At 43.1% G+C, this 20,421-nt stretch overlaps 2 protein-coding genes and 1 non-coding gene across 6 annotated transcripts; 1 reads left to right on the plus strand and 2 right to left on the minus strand.

The window, feature by feature from the left end:
* Positions 1-571: 571 nt before the first annotated feature.
* trnar-ccg (transfer RNA arginine (anticodon CCG)) lies at positions 572-644 on the minus strand. Its single transcript has one exon. It is a non-coding gene; the product is annotated as a tRNA-Arg (tRNA).
* A 584-nt stretch (positions 645-1,228) lies between these two features.
* On the plus strand, positions 1,229-16,509 carry hoatz (HOATZ cilia and flagella associated protein). 4 transcript variants are annotated; one of them, XR_016118051.1, is made up of 5 exons: positions 1,229-1,984; positions 15,206-15,435; positions 15,559-15,659; positions 15,745-15,858; positions 16,486-16,509. XR_016118051.1 is itself a non-coding variant. In XM_089018661.1 (2 exons), exon 1 carries the CDS (start codon positions 1,526-1,528, stop codon positions 1,973-1,975), a length of 450 nt encoding a protein of 149 aa, XP_088874787.1. In that variant the 5' UTR covers positions 1,382-1,525; the 3' UTR covers positions 1,976-1,984; positions 15,206-15,457. The 4 variants fall into 4 exon arrangements, 3 of the variants coding, with proteins under 3 accessions (XP_088874787.1, XP_088874789.1, XP_088874788.1); XM_089018661.1 differs by lacking the exons at positions 15,559-15,659; positions 15,745-15,858; positions 16,486-16,509 and having other exon boundaries at positions 1,382-1,984; positions 15,206-15,457; XM_089018663.1 differs by lacking the exons at positions 15,206-15,435; positions 15,559-15,659; positions 15,745-15,858; positions 16,486-16,509 and adding an exon at positions 8,889-9,024 and having other exon boundaries at positions 1,382-1,984.
* Positions 3,359-15,781, minus strand: gsg1l (gsg1-like). The gene is made up of 5 exons (XM_089018658.1): positions 15,330-15,781; positions 10,591-10,638; positions 8,882-9,034; positions 5,537-5,648; positions 3,359-5,364 (listed from the first exon to the last, which is right to left on the minus strand). Exons 1-5 carry the CDS (start codon positions 15,616-15,618, stop codon positions 5,040-5,042), a joined length of 927 nt encoding a protein of 308 aa, XP_088874784.1. The 5' UTR covers positions 15,619-15,781; the 3' UTR covers positions 3,359-5,039.
* Positions 16,510-20,421: the final 3,912 nt, after the last annotated feature.

Here is a 20,421-nt window from a genome sequence, read left to right on the forward strand (position 1 = left end):
TCTGCAAAAGCCGGCAAGCAAGGAAACAATAGCGCTCAGATCCATATTTAATTTTGAATTGGATTTACCTTTATTAGTCTCGCAGTGGAGAAATTTACATTTCACAGCAGCAAAGTTATAAAAGGAAGATGAAAAGAATGAATTTTCACGCTGAATAATTGCAATTATCATAATTCCCATTCATATAGCGCCTGGGGGGGAGGTGGTTCAATTAAAATGGGCTATACTGTAGGCGTAATACATTCTTTTAATGAAATCCTTCAAAAATACATTCTTTTTTATTGTTGTATTTTGTGTTTTTATAGATAAAATATTTGGTTGACATCTCCACTTCATACACAGTACAAATGTGAAGGCCTAATTACTTCTCCAGCCTTCCAGCGTTGAGTTTTTGTGTTGTCCTTGTGTCCTTGAGGAAGCCCAAAGTAAGGGTTTATGTCGCCCTCCTCGAACACAGGTGATTTAAATGATCCGCAAGTCTTGAACCAGCCCAATAAGAACCCTCAACACTGGTGTGGGTAAAGAGATACGTCAAAATTACACAAGCCCTCAAGGACAAGCTTCAATGAAGTAACCCAGGTGGGATTTGAACCCACAATCCCCAGCTCCGGAGGCTGATGCCTTATCCATTAGGCCACTGGGTTGACACATGAGTGCTCTCTGACATTGTAGGGAAAGCATCTCCGTATCTTTCCGTTGGTCATTCAAAAGTAGAAAATAAAAATGGTTTCAGTTTGAGGGCATTCCATGGTTCTTCATCTATGCGCCCTGCGATTGGGAGGCAACAAGTTCATGGTTGCCCTATGACAGCTGGGATAGGCTCAGCGCACCAGCGACTCTTGTGAGAATAAACAAATTTGAAAATAAATGGATTAACATTTATGAGGCAAATTTATTCAACCACTATATAATCAAAAAGTGAATACATTTATCCATGTTGGTCTGTGTCTGACTGGCAGGCAACCAGTTCAGTGTGTTCCTTTGTTAATGTCCGAAAGAAATCTAGCTCCATGAGACCCATGTGACCCTTGTAAGGATAAACTGCTGAAATGAATTGATGGTGAGTTCGAAAAAAGTAATATATTAAAAGCAATATTTCGATGTTACTGCCACGATTCACTTGAGTCTTTTGGTGTTTTTAATGCACTTTCGAATAAAAATATAATTTGATGCAATTGCCGCCGAACAGGTGACCCCGGAAGTGATCCTGATAACGACTGAGCGACCATGTCCTTTTCCACGCTCTGTGTCGTTCCCCTCGCGACGATTTTACAATACTTCGTCTCATTTTGCTGTTTTTAGTTGTCGAAATGCAACTCGACGCGTGTTTATTCTGCCAATCTACGTCACCTGCAGGGGTGATCGGGCGCATTTGATTGACTTCCGCCTTTATTCGTTAACGAATAATTTTCTTTGTGACGTCAGAAAAGTCGGGCTCGTCTTTTTCCGCATTCTTTATCGCTGCTATGACGACCATTTCAAACCACACCGTGGACGACTAAGTTACCATAAAGTTACAACTGTTATGTCGGCCCCACCGGAGCCCACCTGCGACGTTTCCAACGATGGCCTGATCGTGTTCAGTGGCTCATCTCCGGAGGACGTGTCCCACGCCCGGCAACTGTGGAACTCCTTGTTAATGCCCACGCCGCTCGAGTCCCGCCTGGTATCGGCGGACATCCCGCAAAGGTTGCCTGTGTCTCGGCCGGAACGAAGCGGTCCGTCGGAACCGCGCCGCCCCGAGCCGCCCAACCTGAACGCCGCGCATCAGAGAGATGAGGCGAGGCAGCGTTACATGGCCATGGCTGCCCAAAGGAAAGAGACGCTGGCCCTGCTTCAGCGCCAGAGGGAGCAGAGAATCCAGAAGGAACTGCTCTCTTCGGCCTTCAAACCCAAAACGCCTCGAGACAACGCGCCCAAAGAGAACACGAACGAGTTGGAGGTGGAAAGGGAGATGGTTAGTCAGCTGGACTGAACGGCGCAGGTGAGACGCCCTGAACGCGACGTCCGACGCTTTCTAATGTAATAACATTGAGGCCAGGACGCACCATAACAACAAACTCAACAAGAATACGGCATGATAATTTCCAGAACGAACCACCAATCCCATTTTATTGGAATACAGTATGCCTAAACTATACAAACCACATCGCACAAATCAAAAGTATGGCGATAAAATACTGGACGAACTGAACGCACTATGGATTTACATTATAATCCCAAAACTGGATGCACCACATGACAGTAGTTCCCAACAACACGTGGAAACCCTGTGAGACGCACCACATTCTAAACGAACTACAGTAAAAAGACATTTTATAAATTACAGTTCATAATAAACTTGGATTTTACCACTTTAACAGCTATCCAATAACACCAGTGGCATGTAAATCCCACAAACATTCTATTCGACAGCAAGGAATGAGATACTCATTACTTTCAAGTCTTCACATGAAACTAAAAATGAGACCAAAAGTGGCTATATCTCTAACAAGTCATGAAAATGAAAATTAATCTTATACTTGATTTATCACATCAATAAAGATTCTTGACTCATGACTAGAGTCCTTTAATGAATCACAATTTACAGACATTGTTTTTTTTTTGTTGTAATTAGTTTTATAAACTTCTGGGAAGTAGGTTAAAAAGAACTCTTCTGTTGCTGGCATGAGCTGGCATGACTTTGGACATGTTGCCATAATAGGCTAAGACGCGACTGACTTGACTGTTGACTAGAGCTCACCGAGCTTCCTGACTGCTTAAATATTTCCAGCCCTGAGTAATCTTTCAACCAAAGTTGGCCGGGAGAAAGTTCCAAAACAAAGTATTTGAGCCATTTTCCAAGCTCAGCCTAAATCTGCGGATAAGGAGGTGCACAAAGGAGGAGGCCCCAAATACTTCACACATGCACATGAAACGTGTACGATGACTAGTTGGCTGATAGACTGTGGTTTCTATAAACAGTGCTAAGAAGTAACAAGTAAAAATATTTCATTACCAAAGTAAAAAGGAGGCTTTTGTGGGTCCTCTGGTTTGATAATAATTGGAAATAAGATTAGCAAAAATAAGCAAAGTGAAATTCTGGGCCAGGTGAGATAATTCAAAAGGAATATGCAATTAGCAACATTTCGACTCAACAGGTAGATTTATTATTATTATACATTCTTCTCCCCAAAAATGTCAAAATGACTGAGTTTGGTGTGAGCGTAACACTCAATTGCAAATCAGTGGTGCTAACCATGTAGCAGCTGTGGATAAATTCGTATTTTTTACGATGCTTAATTCTCACTTTTTTACTTATTTTCTGGACGAAGACATAAAAGCTTTGTAATGTGGTAACCTGACCACAAGAGGGCAGTAATTCTTCACAAAGCTGCATCAGTAGCGTCACTGACCAGCATATCCATATTTAATAATCTTCAAAATATCCTCTGCCTCATCCTTGGAAAATAGATATAGAATGATGAAAAATATCCTTCCTGTGAAGTAAATATGCTCTTCTATTCATCGCATTAAATTGTCTTGCACTAATTTGTGCATGGACTGATCATTAATAAATTGTTGAGGCAATACTTGTTTAAGGGTGATTAATAAAAATAAAAAAGAGAATAGCTTAAGATGATGCAACCTGGCAGTAATCACACAGTTGTGCATGTCCCAAACTCTCAAAATTTTGGAGGCGTCTGAAAATATTCAGATAGGTTTAGTAGGACGCTCTGAATTTTCCCAACTCTCAAGAGCTGCTTTTGAAACTGGGTTAGCGTTGAAATTAAAGCTTAAAGCCTGTAATATGATCTCTAGGGTTGTGGTTAAGACAGGGTTAGTTTTAATTTAATTTTTTGCAGGCATGCTGGTGTCACTGCTTTCTACACGTTTTGTATCAATGGATTGGTCTTGAGCGGCATAAGCTCGAGGGGAAAAAAAATCGTCATGCACGACGACTAAAGTGTTTCCACAACACAAAGCAATATGAAACTAGAGGGCAAATACACAAAGGGCAATAAAAGCAACACACTGACTAATTACACGGCATCTGGCGGGTGGCGGTCTTGTGAAAGGTCTCTTTTCAAGGACAACTGGCATGTTGCACACTGATGACTTTCAAGCGACCTTTGCCAGCCTTGCCACCATTTTGTTTCTCTTATAATCCACTTGGGAAAATTAGCAGAAACATTTCCGCTGCAAACCAACATGGCCTTCTTCTAGTCTTTGAGACTTTTTGTCTGTGCGTTTCATGTTACGATCAATATATCCACAAATTTACGTGTTATTTGGAGAATTTGTTCCAATTTTTTCAGGTGAGTGAATGAATTTGCCACAAAATCCCTGACTCCCTGTTGTTTCTTTGTGTATTTTTATTGCTTTTTCTTTTACTTTCAAGGTAGCGCAAGTGACTTTAATAATTGACATGTAAAAACTAATTTCACGCGCCCGGTGAAACTGGTGTTGGGGGCTCTGCTTTTATTCATTCTTCCATTTGTTGCACTTGTTATTGGAGTCGTAAAACGCTTGCCGCCTCTTGCATCATTGCGACGGGAGCGTTGGGACGCCGCTGAGAGCCCCGCAGGAAGCACCCCCCACAAGCGAAATTAAAGACGAAAAAGTTGAGTCCACTCAAAAGTTTGCTGGGGATGAGTAGTGAGCACACACACGCGCACTCTCCAGAATACCCAGAGAAAACCCACGCATGGGGACATGCAGACTCCACACAAGGTCACAGCCATAATCGAACTCTGCACCTCTCTACTGTGAAGCAAACATCCAAATACTACACATAACTGAAATGTGCTACAAACAAAAAGAAAAGAAAAATAGTCCACACATTTTAAATGTCTGACACAGTGTCTTGGTTTTTGCATTTTATGTTCTGTCATATTTCGTTATTACATGTATGGACAGAGTGTACAATTCAAGTCTTGTTTCACGGATATTTCCATTTCTCTTGTCAAGTCTTAATAAAGTAAAGGCGGCTACTAATTCAATTTGGAGTGCGAGAACCCGGTCCAGGTTCTGGCTCAGAACCACCTCTGTGACCTTCTTCAGCACTGCTCCTCCCCTAGCGAGTCTGTGTTCTCTCCCAAGTCAACAGAAGCGGTTCTTATCTTGGACCGACCCACCCCTGGTTCCGGAGGGGGCTCGGGTATGCCCCCGGGACCCGGGTAGATGTCCAGCGTGCCCGAGATAGACTGCAGGGAGCGCTCACGGAAGTAGTGGAAGGCCTCCTGGTCCAAGAAGTTCTGCTCCTCTCGGAGACCCTGCTCGAAGAGTTTGCGCTTGTGGCGAAACTCGATGACTGTCTTGGTGTAGGAGTTGAGTGTCGTGACCGAGGCGGCCATGCAGCACGTGAAGGAACCCCACGCCATGCTGAAGGGAAAGCACAACATTTGAACAGGAAGTTTCTAGTCAATCATTTGATTTAGTTACTCGGGCGATGGATGCGGGAGAAACAAACGTTTATCCGGAACTGGAAATTGTGAGTTGAAGTTGCACTTATTCGTTTTCAGCTCCATACCTTGAAAAATGTGTTTGTACTAACCAGAAGGACCATCCATAATCCCAACTGTGAGGCCTCCAATCTTCAGGACCCAGACTGACGGTAATCTGAAACACTTGAGTGTACATCATGTGGGCCACCATTCCCAGAAGACCTACACACAAAGATAAATATTTTCACTTATAGAAAACAAAGTATTATCCATGCTCATTTCCACTATTTTCACCTCAGAGTAGAATGTTGCTACCTGTAAAAAGTACCCATTACTGATCTTACCTTACATTGAGCTGCTAGCCATTAGCAGCTAATGTAGCAGCTAATTGGCACATAGCTTCCACCACTGACAATCACACACTGGATTTTTTGTTTGCATTGTCTTTGGGAAGTTTAGTGCCCTGACAACTGGAATCTTCCATCACGCTGCTGTTCTCAGTCAAGCTGGCTAAAGTCACCGCTCACTCTTTTTCGTCATGTGATAGTGGCACTTAATAACTCATTCACCACCATTCACGAATTAATTCGGGAATTGAAAATACGGCATAGAGCGCCATTCCCAAATTAGTTCGGGTTTGTTTTTTTTTTTCTTGCTTTGGTGCCGATAAAGCTCTGGCTAGACCTCTGGCAATATTTTTCGTTTGGCAATTTGCATACTCGGCACGGCAGCCAATCAGAAGCCTGTTTCGTGCTTTCGACTATACCGTGACTGTAATGTGTACTTGAAAGTTTTGAAAGCCCCTTGGAGGAGTCCACGTGGCTTTGAGCAAACAACGCAATGCAAACAATGCATTATGCATCACGACGACAAACGACAACTGGAACAAAATCTTCAGCAAGGGTTATTTACCATTAATTAGGCAAGGGAGCATTTGTGGTCGGTACTTCATTGATATAAAAACAAATCCTTTATACTTCGCAACAAGGTTTTTTTTCCTCGATTTGTGGTCTTATTGTGTTTCAAGTTGTGAAAAATGGGGCAGGCAACTTTATGGCCGGGGAGGCAACTTTTCAGAGTTGTCTGCCCGGGTGTCCGCTAACTTTTTGTTATGAGTTTCAGACACTGGTATTGCATTGTATTTTGGAAAGCCGCCCTCTGTTCAAGCTCATATAACTCAAGACCCATTTAGTTTAGAAATAAACTATTCAGATGAAAGAAGAGAGTCTCAGGTTTCTTACGCCCGATTGACTGTTTATGTAGTCCTAAAACTCAATATTCTGTGGGTCCTGGACTTCGAGTGACAATGACAAAAACCCTGGCACCTATCAAAGATACAGCCCACCACTGACAACAAGCCAAAGTGAGCATGAAGAAAGATGGCAGGCCATACTTAGCAGCTCAGCTCAGCAGTCGTCAATCAGAGCAGCTATAACTATGCTAATTAGTCATCTAATGATCCCCGTTGTTCAATACGAGCCGGGAACATCGAATCAATTGCACATGTGGCGGTAATCAGTCAACATCTTAACACTCCATCAAATGCCACCACGTGTCCACCTGTGTGTGTTCACTGTTTGTGTGGTTGTGTACAGTGGATGGCAGGTGGTCACTTGTGGTAAATAGCAAGCGTTCGGGATTTACAGCGAGCTATAAAGAGTGCAACATTCTTCTCCGACCTTGACGACGCATTCGCTCTGTTTTTCTTACAAAACGTGCGTCACATTGTTAGGCGTAGGTAGTCATTCTGTTCAGGTCCGCAGCGGCCATTGACGTCTGCTCATGAAGTGACACATGAGAGATTCATCCGTGGGTTGCCTAATTAGATTTGTTTATGGTGTTATGCTTTGAAAGAAGGACAGCTATCAAAGTGTGCATCCTTACAAATAGCGGCTGAGTGTGTAATTTGGTATTCATAAAAATATTTAGAAACCAGGTTTTTAGAAATTGATCCCACGCATTTCCAAAGGAAAAATGATCCTTTCATGTTAGTCCTCATCTTAAAGGACAACCGACATCTCAGGACAAATGTGGCCATAATTTGTAAAATGGCTTCAAATGACTTCTGCTGAGCGTATTATACAAAGATTCCACCGCATATAGCTATATTTTACGTTTTAAGACTCACGCTGAATATTCCCGAAGTCTTGTTTTTGAGTTGGTGACGAGCCCTCACCCTATGTCACTGAAGGAACGCCCCTGACAGAAAAAGGACACATTGTAGCAGTCCTTCCATCACGTCAATGCATTTTGCTGTACTTGTCGTGTTGCACCAAAAAGAGGCAGAAGAGGGTGACAAAGCTCCATGTAAGGAATTTATCAGCCTGTGGAAACGGGCTTATTAATTCCTCACACGGAGCTTGGTCGCCATTTTCTGCCTCTTTTTTGGTGATACATTTCCCCCCAATGATGCCTCAAAATGGCACGGAATAAATTCTTTAATCGATTGCAAACATGTATGCTTTCCTCTTCAGAACTATTTGAATCATATTCACAACTGGATGTGTAACAAGAAAGCATATTCTCCGAATCTGAAGCCATTGTTTTGATTCTCCAGCAAGGCAAGACGTCTTGGCGTGACGCCACGAAGAAGGGGGCCGGACCTTCTGAAAATGGCCACTTCCGGATTCCTTTTTTGCAGATTTTGGACACTTTAAGTCATTTTTATTGCTGTTTTGCATTTGACTAAAAATATCGGCCTGCGTGTTTTGGGTATTTTAGATGCTATAAAACGTTTTTCTGATGTCAGGAAACAAAAAGTGATGTCGGTTGTCCTTTAAATTCTGACTTTTTTTTAAACCAAATATTGAGTCCAATGAGCCTAAAAATTCCAATACTCAGATATTCTCCTAACTGATCTCATAGGACAAAGCCTCTCACGATGAAAAGAAGTCTGACGAGGAAGTGCTCGTTGCTCACTTCTAATGCAAGATGCTGCCTTGGCATTGACAGAATGGCAGCGGCGAAGCCAACTTCTTGTGTAAGAACACGTATAGACACATATACACACACGAGCGCGTGTCATTACGTAAGCTTTAAAACTGTTCCAATCTCTGGCGTAGCAACAGGAGAGGATAACCTCTGAACTCTGATGACCTCACAGCAAGTTCCACCGCTCTCTGGCCTAGAGATATTTCTCAACGGTGCTGAGAAGAGTGCGATACAACATACACAAGCACAAACACACACGCGCATTTGACCTCCAAGCATGAAAAACATTTGGGACGAGTTGATCAAAATTAATTTGTTAATGTTTTTGTTGTTTACATCTGTTGATCGATTTATTCATTGTTGGTTAGTTTATACTGTAGCTTAGTAGGTCAGCTAGTCAAGTTGTCAGTCAGATAGTCAGTGTAGTTGGTCAAGTCGTTGAATTGTTTACCAACGTCAGCAAAACTGGAAAAGGAGTAACACATCAAGATTGCTGAGTGAATTTGAAACTGTTTTGATCTTACCGGACAGCACGGTGAAGACGGCGGCGAAGGCGTTGAGCTTGAGTCCGTCGATGACGTTGCTGGAGTGGAAAAGTTCCAAACACATCAGGCTGAAGCCCACCACCAGCAGTAGGATGTAGAGGACTTCTGACACCACCGATAGCCACAGTACGCCTGGCACAACATACACAACTCAACATGTACTACTTAAACGTTTTCGATGAAAATGTGCAGTTGGGACAAAAGTTTTGGAACAGCTACAGGAAGTGAAATGTGATGAAGGGAAAAGTATCGGTTCCATAAAAGTACAAGGTGGACAATGAAGGAAAGTGTGAAGTGTTAGAACAAGTTTATATACACATCCTAAAAACATTCAATGTTGTTTCATTTCTACTTATTCTTATCAGTTAGTTAGTCTATATATGTATGTAGTTTAGTTATTTGCATATGTTAGTTTAGAATACATGTACGTAGCTCAGTTAAAACCTTAAGCTATCTTGTTTCAGTCTAATACAATATTCATGATTGTTAGAAGGGTTTCAGCTAGGATGAAAGGAAAAGTGTATAAAACAGTGGTGAGACCAGCCCTGATGTTTGGACTGGAGACAGTGCCGCTCAAGAAAAGACAGGAAGCAGAGCTGGAGGTAGCAGAGCTGAAGATGTTGAGGTTTTCTTTGGGAATGAACAGGTTGGATAGGATCAGGAATGAGTACATAAGAGGGACAACTCATATTAGAGGCTTTGGAGAGAAAGTCAGAGAGGCCAGACTGAGATGGTTTGGACATGTCCAGAGGAGAGAGAGTGACTATATCGGGAGAAGGATGCTGAGCCTTGAACTGCCAGGCAGGAGACCGAGAGGGAGACCGAAGAGGAGGTTTATGGATGCGGTCAAAGAGGACATGAAGGTAACTGGTGTGAGAGAAGAGGATGCACAAAACCGGGATAGATGGAGGACATTGATTCGCTGTGGCGACCCCTGTAGATTCGCCTTTATTAGTGTCCTCCATACTTATTTGTCATGTCTTTTTTATGATGATACTAGTGCAGCGTGTTCTACCGGAGGCAAATTCCTTCGTGTTTTCTACATACTTGGCCAATAAAGATGAAGCTGATTCAATCTTTTTCCCGACATGCCTATTCTCCCTGTCATATGTGTGACAATATACAATGACATATTCTTTCGTCCGACTCTTCTTTTCCACAGTTGGGAGCAGCAATTTGGCCGTCCGTCACTAAGAGATTAATCAGAAGAAAGACGCTAACTTTTTTTGGACCCTCTTTTGAGTGCCGTGTGAGGCCTCAACCCAATCTTCCACTTCCCTTCCTGTCACCCGTTGTGTTTCATATCCGTCATCCACGTGTGAGTACCGCACTTAGATTAAGAGAATATTGCTGTGCCATCTTTTGAATTAGTTTATGGCAGGATGCATGTAACTTGTTGGATGACGTCTAATATGATGCAAGGTGGTTGGTAGCTTGTGTTTGACAGGATCTATATGGATTCGTGTTTGCAATTGTGTGAAGGAAGGTCGATAGTCCATGATGTGATGTACATTTGTAGGTAGACAATGTATGCATCTAGGTAAAGCGGTAAAGGGAAAATATGTCGTATCTGTATGAGCCGCTGATTGAAAGAAGGCCTATCTCAGTATGGACTCAATTCTCCATCCATTTCCTGCTCTGTGATTTCCTCGAGCAGGCGAGGACGCGTAATGGCTGTCATTACTCACCTCTCTCCGAGGCGGGGGCCAGGTCAATGAAACTGCGACACTTCTCACCTGAGACACACAGAAAAACACGCGACCAAAGGAGATAAAGCAACGGGAGAGGCGAAGAAGGATAAGGTGAGGGCGGTTGCGAATCATGAAAACATACCGACGCATATTGTGAGGTCATTAGAGGAAGAGGAAGAAACATAAAAAAAGCAAAGAATCGAAGTTAGATCAATCTCGACATACTCTACAATATGGATCTGATACAGTGCCATGAAAAATCTTTTGCGCCTTTCCTGTTTTTTGGTGTTCTGAAATGCAAGGATTTTTTTTTAAATAAATGCCAATTGACTTTATTAAGGCTCAAAATCAAAATCGACTTGTACCAATGTGAAAAAGTAATTTCCCCCTGAACCTGGAACCAAGCATTTGCAATAATTGGATTGGATTGGATTGGATATGCCTTTATTAGTCTCTCAGTGGAGAAATTTACATTTCACAGCAGCAAAGTGATGAAAGGAATGAAAGTAGAAAAAGGGAATACATGAGCTGCTGGAAAGGCAGCCACTCTCGCGGCGCCGTCTTGAAGTCAAAAAAACTAAATAACAAATAATATGACAGCATAGAGACAATATGACAAAACAAAGACACAGAGAGATATTCATTCTTCAGGACTTGCTGTACCCTCTTTGTGATGACATGAAGCAGTTCTAGATGAAAGAGGAGAGGATCAAAGCATCTTTCCACCAGTGGATCAGGGACATCATGGTGGAATGCGCACGTCGACTACAAGCTAAATGTTGGATTGGATGGATTGGATTGGATTGGATTGGATTTGCCTTTATTAGTCTCACAATGTTGAAAGCAAACACACAGCTGTAGCATCCATTGACGAAAAGATTGTCTCACATCTCCTGTCCCACATAAATCTGCTTCAATTCCAAGCCGCAACAGTTCCACATACGCATCGGCGCTCTGCGCTGACGCTCCTTTCTTCTTATCGCGGGTTCCTCAAGCCATGCATCCATCCAGCCGCAGACTGCCAACAGCACTGACCTTCCACTGAACAAAGCGGGACTGTGAAGATGCTGCACAGTGGCCCCTTTGGTGTCCAGCGATGGCAGTCGAATGGCTCCGACATTCCTCCCATTCAAAAACAGTACTGGCATGTTCATGCTGCCGAAAAGGCGCAACCACGCAGCACAGTCTCCTCCTTGATGAATGTCGTGGTCAAAAATGCTGAAAAACAATCTATCCGTTCCACACGATGCACAACAACACAAAGTGACAAAAGAAAACACAAAACAAGACAAAAACAACCAAAAAAAACAAGGTTCATGAGAGCACTTGCTGAGGCTGCCTACTCGGGCGCCATCTTGGACAATTGATGATGAGTCTTTCACTTCTCTGTGGAGGAATTTTAGCCTGCTTTTCTCCGCCACGTTGGAGGGTTTCCTTGCAAAAACTGCCAGTTTAACTCATTCACTGCCAGACGATGTACAAAAATGTGTCCACTCCAGTGCCAGGGTGTTTGTCATTTTCACTCAAATTGCAGGACCCACGGAATATTGAGTTTTGGGACTACATAAACAGTCAATTCAGGGTGAGAAACCTTAGACTCTCTTCTTATATCACAAAAAAAGTTATTTCCTACATTATATGTGTCTGGAGTTACCTGACCTTGAAATGGGGGCAGTTATACAAAATACGATACAATAGCACTTTTACAACCGCTGTCAGATAATCCACTGGTATGGCCCACTTTAGAGTGCCTCATTCGGGGACCAAAAGCGCACACACATTCCGTAGAGAGAGACAGAACACATAGCGAGGCAGAATTTCTTGTTGTCTTCAAGTTTGACATGACAGTCAGAGTGTGAACCGTGGATTGGAGCTGTCATGGCTTTTTTTAGGGTTATTATGATATTGTCACGGCTCACAAATGTCATCGTGTGCTGCCGTAAGAAAGACGCTCGATGAAGTTGCGTTCATTTTCAAGGTAGAGGTGGTATTTGATTGACAGTTATGAGGGATGCTATTTCATTGCATTCGGTGGGCCCGCCCACTGCGGGAACAGAAAAAATGGATTGATTTTTTCCATGATTTTCGTTTTAGATCCAATGTGGCTATTTTGATCTTTTTTTTTAATATCTTAGCATGATGCTAATAAACAGGTGAGAAATAGTGGCAAGCCTTGAGAGTGATGAACATCCAATCCAGTGAGGGACTCCATTTTGATAGTGTGCGCTTGACTGCCGGCGCCACAAAATGACATCAAAAGATCAACCGTGCACTTTTTATTGCAAAGTGGATGACAAAACGTCAATTTTTATGTTTTCAATTCTCCTCTTCTTTTCCTTTCGGCTTTTCCCTTGACGGGGTCGCCACAGCAAATCAGTGTCCTCCATCTTTAGAGGTTTGATCCGCGTTCAATTATAAAGGTAAAAAAAAAATCGATTGGATTCAAACAGTAAAATTTGTTTGTTCGGCACTTTTGAGGCGAGATGGCTGAGGCGTTGGGACAAATGCTTCGTTACAACAACGGCTGAGTTACAGTTAAAAGATGCAGCCAAGCAAAACAGAGTGCAGTTCTTCTCTTCAACCTGCAGAGGCGCCATTTAGTCACCCAGCAATGAGTTTCTTCAGGGAATAATACCGCAACTCTGGTTAAATGTTGGTATAAACCCGAGCTCACTTTTTAAAAATCTGCTACAACTGTTAAACTGATTAAGTAACCACAAAAAAACGTGCTCGCTTTGTTGTGTTCAGCGCCAATGCATATGTGGAACTGTCGCAGCTTAGAAGTGAAGCGGATTTATGTGGGAAAGGAGATGTGAGACAATCTCTTTTCATCAATGGATGCTACAGCTTCGTGTTTGCTTTCAAAACGTAGCTTGTACAAGACATGCACATTCCCTGCACTCTGATCCACTGGTGAAAAGGAGGCTTTGATCTTCGCTTTCATCTAGAACTGCTTTATGTGACAAAGACGTTGCAAAAAGTGATTCAGATTGAATGACTGTCTGTGTCCTTTGTGTTGTGTCATATTTGTTTTTTGTTTGTTTGTTTTTTTACTTTGCAATGGCGCCGCGTGAGTGGCTGCCTTTACAGCAGCTCCTGTATTTTGTTTTTGCTGCTGTAAAATTTAAATTTCTCCATTGTGAGATGAATAAAGGCCCATCTAATCTAATACGATTTAATATAATGTGTTCAATTTACTTTAATTCTTTCGACCCCTAAATTGTGTTTTTTGGTCACTGGTTCGCTGTGGCGACCCCTTGACGGGAAATGCTGAAAGGAAAAGAAGAAGACAGTGTCTAGAAAATGGCTGGCCTGACTAATTGATTTTTATACACGGAAACAGCAGCACTGAACACTCCATTAAAGGACAACCGACATCACTTTTTTGTTTCATAACTAACATCAGAAAAACGTTTTATAGCGTCTAAAATACCCAAAACACGCAGGCTGATATTTTTAGTCAAATGCAAAACACCAATAAAAATGACTTAAAGTGTCCAAAATCTGCAAAAAAATGAGCGAATTGGGCATTTTCAGAAAGTCCCGCCCCCAGTTTGTGATGTCACGCCAAGACGTCTTGCATTGCTCGAGAATCAAAACAATGGCTTCAGATTCGGAGAATATGCTTTCTTGTTATGCATCCAGTTATGAATATGATTCAAATAGTTCTGAAGAGGAAAGTATATATGTTTGCAATCGATTAAAGAAGTTTTTCCGGGTCATTTTGAGTGATCAAGACTGATGTGTAGTGTCACAGAAAATGCAGAAGATGGCGCCAGAGCTCCGTTGGAAATTGGTTGATTCTTCGCCTTGGAATTTTTGTCAGCGAATATCTAATAGTTGTCTCGGTGTAACATACAACGATTCACCATTGCATTATTTCTGTGTTTTCCTTCTAATTTCACCATCAACACGGATCAACACGAAGTTTTCAGACCAAACAAAGTACCGCAAAATGCATTGAGGTGATGCAAGGTATGTGCTTTCTCGCTCAGGGGCGTTCCTTCAGTGACGTAGGGTGAGGACTCGTCACCAACTCAAAAATAAGACTTCCGGAATATTCAGCGCGAGTCTTAAAACGTAAAATATAGCTAGATGCGGTGGAATCTTTGTAAAATACGCTCAGTAGAAGTCATTTGAAGCAATTTTATAAATTATGGACACAACTTGTCCGGAGACGTCGGTTGTCCTTTAAAGTCATTCATTAATACTCTTACAATGGTCAACATTTTTTTTAATTAGGGAAGATCTAAAATTTTTAAGATGAATAGTTTTTGGCCGCTGATTTTTAATTTGCTCGCATTTTGAACAACAAGCTTTCATAAGAATAAAATAATAATGTAATGATAATAATTTCATACAGTATATCATGGAGTAGCGGGTTTAGTTACATTTGTGATTTCCGGGGTTTCCTGAAATATCATGCCTTAATTATACAACGCGTGGATAGTTGAACTGCAAAAACAAACAATTAAAATATCTCTCAAAAGTTGATGAAGACATTTTTGAAATTGGCGTGAAAATTCCACCAGGGGACATAAAGGCATCTCGGGTTAAAATTTTATGTTGTATCGTACCAAGTTGATTTAAACTGCACTTTTCTTCCATGCAGGCTCCTTGCAGGCAGCACGGTTGTTTCAATGAAATGACATTCCACACCACGAAAAAAGGTTTGTCCTTGCGCGCACCACTAAACTCCAAACTCGCGGGTCTTTACGCACTTCTTGCGCACCCACCTGCCTCGTGGATGTTCTCCTCGCACGAGTACCAGATTCCCGTGTGGAAGCGTCTGAAGAGGAAGCGGTCGTCGCCGGTCTCCCAGCTGTAGTGCACCTTACTCTGGTCAGTCTCATTGACGCCGTAGTCGATACAATTGTGGCGCCGCTGTGCGCTACAGTTGGGCTTGGGCACCCGTTGCGTCCCTTCGCACCAGTACGTGGTCATGAAAGCTGTGGTGGAAAACAGCAGCGCCACCAGGTTCAGGCTCACCGACAGAAGAGCGCGACACTTACGGGTCGTCTTCATGGTCGCGGCGGCGAAAGAGAAGGCGGCTGGAGGCGTGTCAGGTGGCTTGTAGCGCGGGCGGCATAACGCACGGGGTCGGGAGCTGTGTGCTCGCTTTTCTTATTTCACGTCTCTTATCTTTCTTAGTCCTCCCGTGGGCGCCCCGGTGCAGTGGCCTGCCCGGCATTAAGTGGAAAGACAGGAGGACTTGTCTGGTGCACGTCCCCACGGCTTGTGACTGGACTTTTTGGAACACGGCAGGCACGCGCAATGTTTTTCTCCCCCCCCCCCCCCCCCCCCCCCCCCTCCTCTCTCTTTCTCTCCCCCCCCCTCCCTCCTCTCTCTTTCTCTCTCTTTCTCTGTTACCCCCTCTCTCTCCCTTCCCTTTCCCTCTCTCCGTCTTCTCCCTCTCCCTGTCTGCCTCCCCCTCTCTCTCCCCCTCTCTCCCTGCTTCCCCCCTCCCTCTCTTCCTCTCCCTCTCTCTCTCACCCGCTTTCTCTCCCTTTCGCTCTCCCCCTAACCCCGTCTCTCTACCCCTCACTCACCCTGGGTCTCTCTCTCTCCCTCTCTCGCTCCATCTCTCTCACTCAATTTCTCCCCCTCTCCCCTCCTCTCCCCCCTTTCCTTCTCTCGCCCCTCTCCCTCTCTCTGTCTCTCTCTCTCTATGTCTGTCTTTCTCTCATGCACTGAGCAGCTTTACACACGTTGAGACATACACACACGCACACACATTATCTTCCCAGAATCCCGCCCCCTTACACACACACACACACACACGCACGCGCACACACACACACACACACACACACACACACACATTCTCCCCAAATTCTGCATCCTTCCTTGCTCCTTACATATTTCCTCTTGTCCATTTCCGGTTCCGTGCAGGTTGGAGTATTGATGAAAAAGCGGGTGATCGATCATCAGCTGGTGGAGACAGGCAGGTGGGTGTGGAAGTCACAAGTGACAAGGCCTTGACCCTCTTCAGCCCCCTCCCTCCAAATGACAATCCATCACCTGACATTTTACAGCCCCATTCCAAGGCTGATCTCAAGTGGTGTGTGCGTGCGTGCGTGTGTGTGCGAGCGCGCGCGTGTGTGTGTGTGTGTGTGTGTGTGCGTGTGCATGTGTGTGTTCAATTGCCATTCCCTTCACAACACCATTAAATTAGAAGAAAGAGTCGATTCCAGCAAAAGGAAGGCCGCAATTGATTGTATGTGCAGTTGTCTTTGATTTTGCAAGCAGGTGTCCATGCAGGCAGTTTATCATGACCCGAAAAAATATTTATGCAAATGTCCTCCTTGGGATGACGCTGTAAATGTGTGGTTGAGAAATGTGCGCCAAAATGTTCTCAACGTCATTTTAGCTCTACCGAGAGACAATCGGGTTTGTTTCATGACGGTTTTTCAATGTTGCCATTGTAAGGGGGCACCTGTGCTTACTGGAGAATTCTTTGTTCCCCACAGTGTATGTGAAAAAGATGTGTTGACGCCACGCTCGACTCCAACGAGGCAGTAAAAAGTTATGTGTGATGTCATGGTGGGATTAATTTTCATCAGAGGGTTCACACCGAGTCACAGGATTTAGGAGCGTGTGTTGAAGGCGTCCTTTCAGAAGTGGACGGGATACAAATTGTTCAGGTGAAGGCGAACTTCTGTAATTGCAATTATAAAAGTTAAAAAAATAAGAAAGTTTGGAGCAATGAGATGCTGAAGATGGAAAGTGTCACGATTTGCAAGGTGGTGGTGGTGGACCCCAAAAATGCAGGAACAAAATCTCAAACTACAAAGTCATCAGAACAGAAAGGTCCAAAGTATCAAACAAAACCATGAGTAAAACATGACAAGACGAAACAAACCCAACAGGGTGAAACAAACAATGAGCCGACCCAGAATGGTCGTGCCGGGAGTCCTTTTGACTGCCACTGATTATAATGACCAACACCTGTGCAGCTGCATGCGGGGGGCCCTACAGTGCCACTCGTTGGTCTCAAACTGAAACGTGACAGAAATCTTGCAGAATCAATATTGAAATTCATATTTGCAAACCAGAATCAATTTTAGAATCTGTATCAGATTTATAATCCATTCCAGAAGAGATTTAGAATAACAAATAATTTTCAAATTAGGAATATTTTTTTATAATTTGAAACATTCACTTGCTTTCACAAAAGCATCTGATTTGGAAACAGATTCAGCATTATTTCATATTTGAGAATTATGGTCATGTTTTGCTCAAAAGAAGTATTATTATTATTATTAGTAGTAGTAGTAGTAGTAGTAGTATAAAAGTTTGTCATTGGATGTATTTATCCTAAAAGGATTTCCGGGTGTGTTACATTCCCCAAACGCCGACTTCCCAACAGCTGGCGTGTCTTCGCATGGCTTCATTGACTTGACAGATTAGTCTCTGGTAAAAGTCTACGACAGCCTCGGAGAGACAACAAAATCCCTCTGGTGGCCATTTTAAATTTCACAGCTGTTTCGATGTGTCTGCAAATGAGCTCGCGACCTCTCAGATGGCGAATGTCTCGCACACCTGCTGCATCCTTTTAGTCAGGCCTCTGGCAAGCGTTTTCAAATGACAGGCCCCCCTGCTCTCCTTAGCTTCCGACCGGTCATCAAATCATTTCAGTCTGAGTGAGTCAATATTTCTTGTTTATATGCCGACTGGACACTTCATTAGGCGTAGTGGGTAAATTTGAGTGTGAGAAATGGATCCGCTCTGGATAGGTCGCCTGACACAAAGACTGGTCGCCAAATCTATTTCAGGACATATTCAGCACACTGTAGACTAGAACACAAACGGGCAATTTGAGGAAATTCATACATTACACCCACCCCCAAAAAATGAAAAACATTCCCAATGTATATATTCCATGAAAAAAAATATGTGGCGAGAAAAAAATCATGTGAAAACAAACAAAAAACAAGAAAAGAATTGATCTCCAAATATGCAAATGTACCAAGGCACTTTTGGTGTCCTTGAGGAGGGCAATCTTCTCTTCTTCCTCTTCCCTTTCTGCGCTCACCTTGTTTCAAATTAATCCACCCAAGGCCAGCGGGGGCAGAATTTATCAAATTAGGACAGCGATGCGCACGAGATCAATGACACACATGCACACGTGCGCGCGCGCGCGCACACACACACACACACACACACACACACACACACACACACACACACACACACACACACACACACACACACACACACACACACACACACACACACACACGCCTAAACAAACACCCTATGGAAAAGACAGACACGCACGAGTCGCTTGATGGCGTGGTGACGGAATATGAAAGGGCGACAGGGATGAGCTCCCTACCGAAGAAACTTGATTGATTTTCTTTATAGGTTATGGACCTGTTAGCTGCTTCCAATTCACACAGTCTGAACTTTACCCCAAAATATCCTGTAGCCTTCTCTGCTAGCGAATTGCCCTAACACCTTGGAAAACCAAAAGAAGATTCCAAATTTCACTTTGACTGTCAAACTAATCAGTTTGACAGTCAAAGTGTAATTTGGAATCCATTTCTAAACCTAATTCAGATTCTAAAATTCAACCATCCATTTTCCGTTGCTGTTTCCCAAGTCCGCGAGGTGATTTTGATTCGGAATGTAGTTTTTATTCAAAATCCCATTTTGAATTTCTCCTTTTTATTCCTTTGGTAAAACCCATAACACATAAAATTTTGATTCTCAAACGGATTCTTTGACTGACTCACATAGACTGCGAAACTGAATAAGATTCTATACAAATAACAAAGTGAATTGGAGTCATTTGTGCGCATGTACTGCATATGAATGCGAACCGGGTCCTGTCAGCGGAGACATACTCCTTCACTTTAACAGAAGCAAAACTTTTTATTGCTTATTCCTGTTTCGGCCTCATTGCATTTAAACACAACGCCACTTTGCACAAATGTGTCAGGCTTCCATCCTGATGATGACTTTCCAAAGCCATCCGAGCTGACAATGTCTTTCGGGACATCGAGCTTTTTTTTTAAATAATTTTTGCTGACTGTGTGATTCATCCCGAGCTGAAGGCCATCCCTTAGTGTCAATATTTTTCCTGCCGAGTCAAAGTGTCAGCTGGTGACGTTTGTGATGGAAGCGTCCTGAATCGTTCATGAAATGATGCAATTTCATCGCAGTGAAAATACATAGACAGCGTGATGAGGTCACCTTCGGACTGCACAACCGCTTGGAGAGCCAACATTTGATCCAACTCCTTTTGTTGTACACACCTTTGCCACCGGGGAGCAGTATAAAATAGGCAAACAGGCACCAAAGAAGAAATTCAATACGTACTACATTAATGACTCAAATCAGATTGATGCTTCAGCGTGTTGTTATACTTGTTTTGGATAGGTTTATTAACTGTGTTTATTAACTAATTCACTGCCAGACGATGTGCAAAAATATGTCCACTCCAGTGCCAGGGTTTTTGTCATTTTCACTCAAATTGCAGGACCCACAGAATATTGGGATTTAGGACTACATAAACATTCAATGCAGCGTAAGAAACCTTAGACGCTCTTGTTTCATCAGACAAAATGAGTTAATTCCTAAGTTGTATGGGTCTGGAGTTATCTGAGCTTGAAATGGGGGCGGCTGTACAAAAGTCAAATGCGGCCCTATGGTGGGAAAGAAAAACCTTGCCAGAGGTCTGACCAGCGCTTTAGCTGCATCTCCGCAAGAAAAACCAAAAGCCGAACAAATTCTGTAATGGCGCTCCACGTTATGCTTTTAAATACCCAAATAAATTCGGAGTGGGACTGAATGATTTAAGCAACACTATGTGGTTGTTTAAAA

The sequence above is a fragment of the Hippocampus bargibanti genome, linkage group LG17, assembly GCF_051943395.1.
Source record: "Hippocampus bargibanti isolate YZ-2025 linkage group LG17, ASM5194339v1, whole genome shotgun sequence".
NCBI classification, from domain to species: Eukaryota; Metazoa; Chordata; class Actinopteri; order Syngnathiformes; family Syngnathidae; genus Hippocampus; species Hippocampus bargibanti.